The following is an 11049-nucleotide window of genomic DNA, read 5'->3' on the forward strand; positions in this document are numbered from 1 at the left end:
TTTTGTCAGCGCTTACATTTGTTTAGCTAAGCTCTCCTATTTCTATGAATATTTTGGGTTATCTCACTAAACATGTCTTAAGCGTTAATATGTATGTTTAAATTTCTCATGTTTTTAAATTTTTCTAAGGACCCATGTAATGGCACTTATCATCAGGATACCAGGCACTTAAATAGTTTTCTGTTCTGGAGGATCCAATAAGAACTTATGCTGATGTCTCTTTCTGATTCCCAACATTAGCTCCCGTTTACCTTTAACCAAGAGTCCCTGGGTGGTGCAAACAATGAACACGCTTGGCTGCAAACCAAAAGGTTGTCGGTTCAAGTCAACCCAGAGGTGCCTCAGAAGAAAGTCCTGGTGATCTACTTCCAAAAAATCAGCCATTGAAAACTCTGTGAAGCATAGTTCTAGTCCGACACACATGGGGTCGCCATGAGTTGGAACTGACTCGACAGCAACTGGTTACCTTTAAACGTTACTGTTTGCACCACCCAGGTACTCCTTACCTTTAACCAGGGGTTGAAAAACTATAACCCTTGGGCCAAACTCAGCTGGATGCCTGTTTGTGTAAATAAAGTTGGAACACTGCCACCCTCATTTGTTTACATATTGCCTAAGGCCGCTTTCCGCTACCGGGGCAAAGTTGAGTAGTTGCAACAAAGACAGCATGACCCACAAAACCAAAAATATTTACTCTCTGGCCCTTGACAGAAAAAGTTTGTCAAACACGGATCTTTAATCATGGCGACACCTCAGTGGAAGGCAAAGGTAAGTGGGAGGAGTTTGCTATAATCAGATCAAAACTTAAGAGTGACTTCTAAAAGAGAATTTCCACGTGTACATTGGTAATAATTTACCACGGAAATTGTCCCCTTTCTCCATGTTGAAAGAAAGCCCTTCCAGCCTGGCTTTTCTTCCCTGTTTTTCACAGATCCTACAAGGGTTGGGCAGGGACCTCAGAGGTCATCCAATTCAATCCTTTCCTTTTACTTCAAATTGGTTTTCGTCCCTCACCCAGGTCATTGCCTTTTTCCATAGAAATCTTAACCAGCCAACGTCCCCTGGGATGGTATTACATTTGCCGGGGATGGATAACATTTGAATTCCACAGCTCACCTCCAAAGAGCCTTTTCGGGCCAGAACATCCACATTCCCAGTAATATTTTCTCTCCTGCACTTCCTGTGCTGCTGCCTCTCATGGCAGCCCGGCTGCATTGTGAAGCCATCTGTTTCATGACATTTCAAAACACTGGCTCCAGCCGTACTCTCTCCTGAGACAGCAAGCATCTTATGTGTCCACTTGCTCTTACAAATCACAGGGTGCTCCAGCACCAGGCCATGCAAGCAGCTGATTAAGCGCCCTCGAGTTACCACATTGTAGGAACTCAAGTCAAGGTCCTGCTCAGGCTGCACCACAGGCCAGAACCCAATTATCAGCGAGTCAGTTCATTCCCGGGTGCCTCAGGATCATCAGTCAGAAAACAGTCAGGTCACTGCCCCCAAAGAGCAATTAAGAGGACTCTCAGAAAATGGCAAATCCACGAAAGCTACTTAACAAGGTTTAGCAGGGGCCAGTATAAAGGATGTGTTACCAAGACAACTCCGATTCTTCCATATAGTTTGCCAAGATTTTTAACAAAATTGGTTTGGGACAAAAGATTTTTTATGTATAGTTGAGATGTGAGTTACCCTATTTTTACACAAATAACAGGTGCCTTCTATGTGAGTTTGCCAACCAATCCCTCCCCCCTCGAGGTATTAAGCTCATTGAGGAGTTTATGAAAATTCTTGGGGTAGAGAGGAGGGAGCAGCTGGCAAACAAATGCAGAAGGTCTGCATTATTTGTGTAAAAATATGGTGTGAACTTGTTAGTTAGGTCTGAAATAATAGGAGCAGAAGCAAGAGTCAAAGGTCAAGTTTTTTTTTTTTAAACTAGGCTTGCCCTCATCTTTGTTTTCTCTACAGCCCCTGTCCCAGTAAGCTAATAAAAAAACCCATTGCTGTCGTGTCAATTCCGACTCATAGCAACCCTATAGGACAGAGTAGAACTGCCCCATAGGGTTTCCAAGGAGCGGCTGATGACTTCGAACGGCCATCCTTTTGGTTAGCAAGCGAACACTTAACCACTGCACCACCAGGGCTCCAGTAAACTAACAGAGGTCCTTAAATGGTTCAATACAAGCTCATGCAGTCCTTTGTCCCACCACATAAGTCATAACCAAGATGTCCCAGCATCCCGCCAGTACATGGGAAGGCTAGGAGCTAAGGCAGTTCCTGCTTGCAAGGCCATAACTTTGCAAGGAGCACGCCAGGTAAGAACACCACAGTCCACAGAGATGCAAGTGGATTACCCATGAGCTTAGAAGGCTTGGACCAGGCTCAGGCAGCAAGGGAGGTGGGAAAGTGGAGGAGGAGGGAAGGGGCAGGGGCAAGAAAACAGGTTATTGATCAGTTACCTCCGTGGCATCAGTAAGGCAGCCATACAGGCATCCGCTTACGGTTAACCCTTTGGCTGGCTTGCAGGGACGTCAGGGCAGGAGATAAGACTGCGGGGCAGAGGGATTTACCCTTTCACGTCCTCTCACCTAAAATCAAAGAATCTGCTGTAAGAGGGAAGCCACCCTCTCTTATCTGACTGCACTACATATCTTCTCAAATGGCTTTCTGCCAAACGAACATCCCCCACACACCCATGCCCCATAAGGTCTGCTTATCCTTAGCAAGGGGCTTTGCTTGGTTAGAGACGAACCAAGGACTGACAAGAACAAATTGTTGGGTAGCTTCACATTGCTGATGATTGGTCAGGAGTTCCTATTTCCCTAACCTCTGGCCATCAACAGTAAAGTGGGACATGGGCCCCAGGAGAGGGATGGACCTGGCAAACAAAAAATGACTGTTCTCTTTCTCTTACTGGAGTGGGGCCCAAGTGACCAAACAGCAGGGGGTGGGGGAGGGGAGGACAGCACTTAACTCCAAAATAATTGGATTTGATGCTATTCTGATTTTCACCTCCCTCCAAGGGACCCTGTCCCAAAGGTGGGGAGGCATGGAGCCTTGGGAAGGAGCGAGTGGGAGGAAGGTTGGAAAAACTCCAAGGGAGCTTTGTCAGGCACTGTCACCACATAGCCTCGCTCCTTTGCAGGGATCCCAGGCACAGGCTGAAGAAATGAATGTGCACATCACTCTTTCTTGCCCATGTGGAGGCTGCCTGATCATCCTCATCCTGGGGACTGGCTCATTCTTGACCCGAAGAAGGGAAGACATCAGGAAGGGGATATGGACATTGCGGACTGATTGACTTAAACTATACTCTCTCTCTCCAGAGGATCCCATTCTTCGAGCTTCTGACCCTTTCTTCCCACGGATGAAAACTGATAGGAAAAGGCACGTGAAGAGAGCAGCCTTATCCACAAAGGGCTGCCCTGGGGAACCCCAACACCAAACACAGAATCCATCTTAAAATAAACCTAAGTCAGACACATAAGACTCCTATCGGAGCTACGCCGTTTAAATTATTTTGCTATTACCCGGAATATTTCATAAATATTTTTTTTAAAATATCTTTTCTAATAATACTATAAAAAAATAAAAAGTTTCCTTTGCTAAAACTGAAAACATTAGACTTTGTATTGAGGCTCACCTCAGGAAGCTGAGCATGGACTGGGTTCCCCAAGAGCAGGGGCATGTCCTTAATCCTTGTCCTAACCATGCTTACACCTTGCTTGCCCAGAAGTCTGGAAATGGAAGCCCTTTACAGCAGTAAGTGTCTCTGGAAATCATGTTTCCAGCACTTCATCTTCATTTTCTCTCACTTGGGGGCTATAGCCCCAGGGAGGGGGAAGCCCTGCCAGGCGCCTTCATTGCCCTAAGCAGAACCAGGGACTACTATCCACATACACAACAGGGAAGGACATTCAGCAGGGTATCATCCCTGCCTCATCTCTCTTTCCATGCCCACCACCAGCCTGCACTGGCTTGCCCGTGCCGCTCAAATACCTGCCTCTCTCGCTTGCAACCCCAGCCCTGTGCACCTTTGCCCCTCAGACCCTCCACCACCACATGGATTAGATCAGCTTTGGACTCCATTAAATAAGAACCGGCAGGATACTCTGATCCCAGCTTCCTTGTCCATCCCAGCCCCTAAAGGCTCTTATCCCACTTGGCCTAGACTTATGGGGGACAGAGTTTAGGTTACTCAAAACCCAGGGAGGCCAAAGGTGTGATTGCACGCACCCACAGCGCATGTGCACTGCTAGGTGGCATCCGGGTCTGTGCGCTCCTGCTCGCCAGGATACCGGTACAGGTGACTCCGGGGCAGACAGGATGGGGTATAATGGAAAGAGAACATACTCAAGGAAAAAATAAAGGTTAAAAGCAAAGGGCAAAGACGTATAAAGAAGGGGAAAGACACTGAGAGCCTCAGAGGGGAGAAAGCAATCCATATGCATGAAGAGGCAGGTTAATTAAATATAGAAAATGCAATCAGCCCACATGGACACCCGAGAGGAAAGGCGAGAGCAAAAGCCGTACTCACTGTCTTTGACCAGTCCTCATGGCCTGCCGGTCGTTGCCAGCTGAATGGTCAGAGAGGCTGCAGGTTAAGGAGCTCTGGGGAAAGAGTAGGTCTTTCTTTTAGCAGTCAGAACCTTGGCGGGTGAAGGGCATGTGTGCATGTGTGCACAGGCACGCGCGTGCACACATATACACATGCACACACACCTCCCACTACTTGAGCCAGGCTGCGAGTAGCTCCGCTGAATGCTCCTCTCTTTGCTTGTCACATCCAGTAAATCCTGAAGCAGCTTACCCCCGGCAGGCGGCGGCTCGGCTCCTAGGCACAGTCTGCACGCCCATCCTCACTGGCAGGAGGCAAGGAGGTGCCCTGAGCACAGCGTGCCTGGCGTTCCTCCAGCACCCTCCTCCTCAGCCTCACTAACCTGTTTCCCTGCTCCTTGAGCTGCGGCTCAGGGAGAAGTCACCACAGCCCACAGCTCTGCCTCCCTCTGCACCCAGAGGCTGTGCAGGGGGCAGAAAGCTGTAGGTGTTAACTCTTTCCAGCCACCACTGAGCTGAAAACCAAGTGTCCAGGGGGCTCTCCTCTAATGAGCACTGCTGCCGACTGAAGGCTGGTTGCTGCTCAGGGAGCAGGGAGCATAAAGACCTTGCCCCAGACAGCTGCTGACAGCAGGAGCCAAGCCGAATCAAATCTCCTAATGAGCCAGGAGGAGGGGGCTGTCTTGCTGGGTGTGATGTGATGTGATAAATGCAGAGAGCGAGAAAGCTATGGGGCAGGTCACACATCTAAATTCCACCCCCTTGCTCCCAATTCCTATTGTGCTGCGCTACCAAGCCAAACCCCACAGCCCTGAAATTACCCCCCTCTGCCACGTCTCTGTTGCCCCCTTACTCTACAGAGGCATTTCTCCCCCAGCCCATCTCCACTCCCATTCCCCAGCACCAACCACACCCCCTCCCCACTTCCTAATGAGAACTTTCCACCTCCCCTGCTGCCCCAAACGTGCAAATTTCCGACTCTGTGCTCTTGCTTCTCACCGGGTTTTTCCTACAGTGAAATTCACCTCTCTCCCTCATCCATCACCTAGCAACTTCCCCCTACTTGCATTTGTTACACGGTGAGACTTTTCCCTTTGTTCTGCCCACTCTGCACATTATCCCTCTTTTTCTGTCTTTTAAATTTTTTTCTTTCAATCTCCCTTACCCTCATGGACCTTCACCCTGCCTGTTTCAGTTCCAGAAGGAGAAACCTTTGTTCCTACTTGCCCTAGTACAGTAGTTCTCCAAAAGTGGTCTCTGGATCAGCAGCAGCAGCAGCATCACCTGGGAACGCATTAGAAATGCGAATTCTCAGGACCTACCCTAGACCTGCTTGGAATCAGAAACTCTGGGGAAGTGACCCAGCCCTGCAGGGGATTCTGATGCATTTAAAGTTTGAGAACCACTCTCCTGGAAAGGGATGCTTACCTTCTCCTCGATATTCTCTAGGTCTCTAAGGCTGAGTCTCTTGCTCCAAGTCAGGAATGAGCTCCAAACACTCCTAGGCTTTGCTACAAGTCATTTCTGAAACCTAGAAAGCAGCATGGGCTAGAGGCAGCAGATAGCTCTATGGAAAGTGATGGCTTTATAATAAAACAATAGCTTTCATTGGTTTAACCATTTACAATGTAGAAAGCATTTTCATTTATTGTCACTCAGTGATTCCACGCCATAGTCAAAGAAGATATTATCCCCGTGCCACAGATGGGAACACTGAGACTCGAAAGGGTGAAATCACAAAAGGACTCCAGCTTGTGTCTTATGACTCTTACGGCAGAGCTTTCTCCATGGTGGGGCTCAGCCTTTTCTCTCAGCCCTATTGGTGCATAACCTGCATTCTCACAGTGGGATGATCCTGCCATGACGACTCATTGCCTGATGACAGGTTGAGATAAAAATTCTGATCCTGCCTCCACGGTGGCTCATTGTCTCTCTCTGATACTGTCCACAGCGCCCCTCACTGAGACAAACGGGACTTGGTGTTGTCAAATGAGATGCAAAAGAGAAGTTTTTCGTCCTTCATAACCCCCTTTAAAATGAGATGCAAAAGAAAAGTTTTTCATCCTTCATAACCCCTTTCTTGAACCCTGATGCTAGCAGTAGTTTAGAACTTAAGCAGAAGGATAGACCTTCATTCCTAGACATTTTCCTGGTACACTATACCATAAGAAACAGGTACACAGATGAATTGGTGAATAGAAGCCCACGGATAAGCACTTTCTTAATCCAAGAAATGTTCATAGCATAAGGCAAATCCATCCCTGAACAGCTAGGGTCTAACACTATGTACCAGACACTGTGCTAAACATTACACCTGATTCTCTTATTAACTCTCACCATAACCTTACAAGGCTGACACATTTATCATCCCCATTTTACAGATGGGAAAACCAAGACAAGTCATTGATAAGTGGCAGAGCTAGTGTCTGATGCTAAACTCCGTGCTTGCAGCCACTGCTCTGCCCCTCACTTTAACACAAAGTTTGTGCCACCATGGGACTCGTCTTTACCAGTGCTAACATGGTGGGCTAAAGACTGCCGCTCAGTCTCACGCTTCCCGTTTTGGTATCCAGGATTTAAAGCTCCCAAGGAGATAGGGTAGGAGAAGATGGACTCACGCCTCAGATGGAAACTGACCGATATTAACTAGGCTTCAGAATCTAAAACTAGCCTTTTGGGAAATAATATAATCACAGAAAGGCAGTAAGTCAACCGAAAATGTTTAAGGGAAGATGTAGCAATTAATGAAGTTTAAAAGGAAAGAACAGGAATATAAAAAGTGGAGAGACAAGAGTGTGTGGGCAGGTATATATAGTAAAACTTTCAAAGGCCGGAACCTGTATAAGGCGGAAACCTGTCAGAGAAGGCAAACTCACATATTTTCCACTAATAGAGAGCATAGAAAAGTGGTAAGACTGCTCCCTGTCAAAGGTGAAAAACTTGCAAGACCCAGAAAAACAAGGCAGTCCCGTTGAGTTCCAGCTCTCACAAGTTTTAATGTAGCATGGGTAAAAATAATAGACAGGTGAAAGTAGCACAAACTTTCTTGCCAAAGCACTCCTAACTGCCAAGGAGTGAGCACAAGACACCCCAGTTTGAGAAGCGTCAACCTAGTACCAGCCCCCTCTAATAGGGGGACTCCAACTTAATCTTTCCATAGAGGGAGGTGCATAAAGAACCCCCAGGGGGGAAATTAAGCTACACCTAAAGTGAGAGTTCAAGCAGTCTTCTTTCCCGATGAAAGAGGTAGGTGAGGAGAGACAGGACTCCTTGGCGCAGGAAGGGGTAAGCAGGTTGGCGTGCTTATCAGACATGAACTCATATATGGGCTCCACGCTCCCCGGGCTGAGAGCACTCGTCCAGGGATGTAGGGATCTGGATTCTTTCCAGTTCTTGCCCCTCAGTGGCTGCCTGAAGACTGGGAACATGTCGTCTCCACAGGCCAGGCTGCACATTTTTCCCAGAATAACACCAATTAGAAACCCCGCTCTTGCTTCTCGGCAGCCCTGCTCTCCCCTCTGCTTCCCTCTGCTCTTCCTATTCTATACACGCTCCTCTGGGGAGGCCCTTCCCTCTCCAGCATCAGTGTTTCCATCCTGCCTCCCTTGAGTTCCAGACTGTTTTTCCAAGGTCTGTTGGACAGCTCCACTGGTCTCAGACCCTGAAGACTCGGCTGTATCAGAAACAACCACGTTTCCCCTCCAAATCTCCCCTCCCTATTTCCTTGTTGTTGTGCTCCCTGGTGTTAATCCCGACTCAGAGCCACCCCGTGTGACAGAGTAGAACTGCCTCATAGGATTTTCTAGGCTGTAATCTTTACGGGAGCAGATCACCAGGTCTTTTTTCTCGTGGAGCGGCTGGTGGATTCAAACTGCCGAGTTCTGGGTTAGCAGCCGAGTGCTTAACCACTGCACCACCAGGACTCCATCATATCACTTCCGTCCTAGTCCCTCAGGCTAAAAATTGCAAATATTTTTGGCTTCTTTTCTTCCATTCCCCTTACTAAATTGGCTTCTAAATCTTACCGTTATATTTCTGAAATCTCTCTCAACTTCATCTCCTCCCATCCACTGACGGCCAAGTCAGAGGTTATTCAGCTCTCAGCACAGAGCACACCCTCCCCACCAACTCTTAAATAACCCATCTTCCTGCCTCCTTTTCTCCTTCTTGCCCTGAAAACCTTCTCACTCACTAAATTAACACCAGAGTCACCCACTGAGCAGACTGCATGAAGTGATCAATCGTATAACAATTTCTGATGGGCTCCATTGGAGGTCCTTGTCCTGCCTGACACTCAACCAACAAGTTGCCATTAAGTATATCATGACTCACTGCAACCCCATGTGTGTCAGAGTAGAACTATGCTCCACAGGGTTTTCAATGGCTGATTTTTCAGAAGCAGATCACCAGGTCTTTTTTCCAAGGTGCCTGTCGGTGGACTCATACCTCCAAACCTTTTGGTTAGCAGCTGAGCGTGTTAACCATTTGCAGTGTTCAGGGACTCCACCTGACACTCTAAGCCCTCCATAAATTGGATCCATTTGCCTAACTAGTCTTCAATCCCATTGCATAACCACACACACACACTCATACACACACACACACAGAAACACACACACACACGCCTGATTCCTCAGGCTGTTCTTCTGCCTGGAATGTCCCCACCCTGATTCTGTCTGTTAACTCCCAGCTCCTTCTCTAAACCCAACACCTCCAAGCTAAACAATCTCCTTTCCAAATCTTTTTCAGAACACCTTCAGTCAGAAGGAGCTCCTCCATCCCAGCACCCCCACATAGCTGCATGTTACTCCCACAGCCCTCATCACAATCTGTAGTTTATCCCTGTGATTTATGGTTTCCGATCCTCCCAACTGCCTGAGCACTCCAAAAAGACAGATTCTGTGAGTTACTCCGCTTGATACTAATTACCATTGCCGAGCTCTGGTGGTGCGGTGGTTAAGAGCTTGGCTGCTAAGCAGAAAGGTCGGCAGTTCGAGTTCACCAGCCACTCCTTGGAAACTCTATGGGGCAGTTCAACTCTGTCCTATAGCGTTGCCATGAGTCGGAATCGACTCGACAGCAATGGGTTTGGTTTTTTGTTTTTGTTTTTGCATAAAAAACCTGTTGCCGTTGCAGATGTTGAATAAACGTCTGCTGAATTTGATTCTGAGTTTCTGAAAAAATACCTGAAAAACAGCTGAGGATCCTTTATAGCAGAAACACTTTAGACTCCTACAGTACCCCGGTCAAGACTAAAAAGTCGACGTCACACTAATGACAGTCAGGGCAGCTGCACAGGTATAAAAGGCACTTGAAAACTGTCATTCCCAACAGCCTTGTCAGAGCAGGGTGGAATTAATCAAGAGCAAAAGGAGCACCTGGCATTGTCACACAGGCCACCAAAAATGTAATTAAATGGAAGATAAAGGGAATTTAAATCCACAGTATAATATTTTAAAAAGCCATGAGAGTGGAGGAGTTTTATTGCCTAATGCCCCTTTTGTGTTTATTTAATCAACATACCACCTAGGATAGTACCACATTAAAAGCTTTTAATAAAGCAGTCATTTGGATATTAGATTTGAATTCTGGTCAGCATGCCAAAGCTCTTCCGCAAATCTTTTCAGAGCAATTTCCACTTCATAGCTTCCTAGTAACAGTAGAAACATGAATCAACATATGCTGCATTGATTTGGGGTTTCCATGGAGACTGGAAGGACACAGGGAAGGGCAGGACAGAAAGAGGCCACTTGGCCCAAAATTCTACTTTAAAAAAAAAAAAAAAGCATCTCCGTTTCATTCCTCTGAGCATTTGCAGCCTATTTCCTGTTCAGAAGTTCAAGCAGTCAGATATTTAATTTGCAATAACCCTGCTCGGCTCCTCACAAGAAACAGCATAGGGGACATTAGAGAAGTCTCCGGCTAAAGGCGTGGGTCCAGGAGGCTTGCAAAGTGAACTGGAAAAACACTGGATTTGCAATCAGAAGAAAGGGTCTCTAGTCCTAACTTGGCCATTAACTCGCTCCGTAACACTAACTACCCTTGCTAGCTATGTAGCCACTAACTAACTGGGTGACATAACCAAGAGCTTTGAACTTCAATTTCCCCATCTGTAGAATACAAATTAACACACCTGCCCTCTCTATTTTCAGGGTAGTTATAAGAAAGAAATGAGAAAGTGCTTTGTAAAATTCCAGTGTGCTGTACTCCATTATTATATCTGGGAATGCTCTGAGCTTCCCTTTAAATGAAATTTTGCCAGGGAGCAAGTCCATGCAAAATGGAGTGCTGGTTTAGTAGGGGGTAGACTGATCTTGAAAAAAAAGAATAGTGGGTTTGACAGATGTGAATTTAAATCACAGTTCCATAATTTTCTAGGTCTGTAACTGTGGACAAGTTACTTGTCCTCTCTAAGTGTCATATTCATCATTGGTAAAATGAAGATAATAACAGCAGTTATATCATAGATGATGTAATAGAGTATTTAGCATAACA

The 11049-nt window shown here is 46.7% G+C and overlaps 1 protein-coding gene across 3 annotated transcripts in view; it reads right to left on the bottom strand.

The window, feature by feature from the left end:
* The window catches only part of RGS8 (regulator of G protein signaling 8), a 31282-nt gene extending 25472 nt beyond the window's left edge, over positions 1–5810 (bottom strand). The window contains exons 1-3 of one of the 3 annotated variants that reach the window (XM_004372895.1): positions 4720–4800; positions 4535–4608; positions 2457–2585 (exon numbers count right to left, since the gene is read on the bottom strand). In XM_004372895.1, coding sequence (XP_004372952.1) covers positions 2457–2482 — 26 coding nt within the window. In that variant the 5' untranslated portion in view covers positions 2483–2585; positions 4535–4608; positions 4720–4800. Of the gene's footprint in view, positions 1–2456; positions 2586–4534; positions 4609–4719; positions 4801–5719 lie in introns of those variants that run through there. The other 2 variants (XM_004372894.2, XM_004372893.2) reach the window with 2 other exon arrangements.
* Between the last annotated feature and the right edge of the window lie 5239 nt (positions 5811–11049).

Source organism: Trichechus manatus, unplaced genomic scaffold, assembly GCF_000243295.1.
Source record: "Trichechus manatus latirostris isolate Lorelei unplaced genomic scaffold, TriManLat1.0 scaffold00021, whole genome shotgun sequence".
NCBI classification, from domain to species: domain Eukaryota; kingdom Metazoa; phylum Chordata; class Mammalia; order Sirenia; family Trichechidae; genus Trichechus; species Trichechus manatus.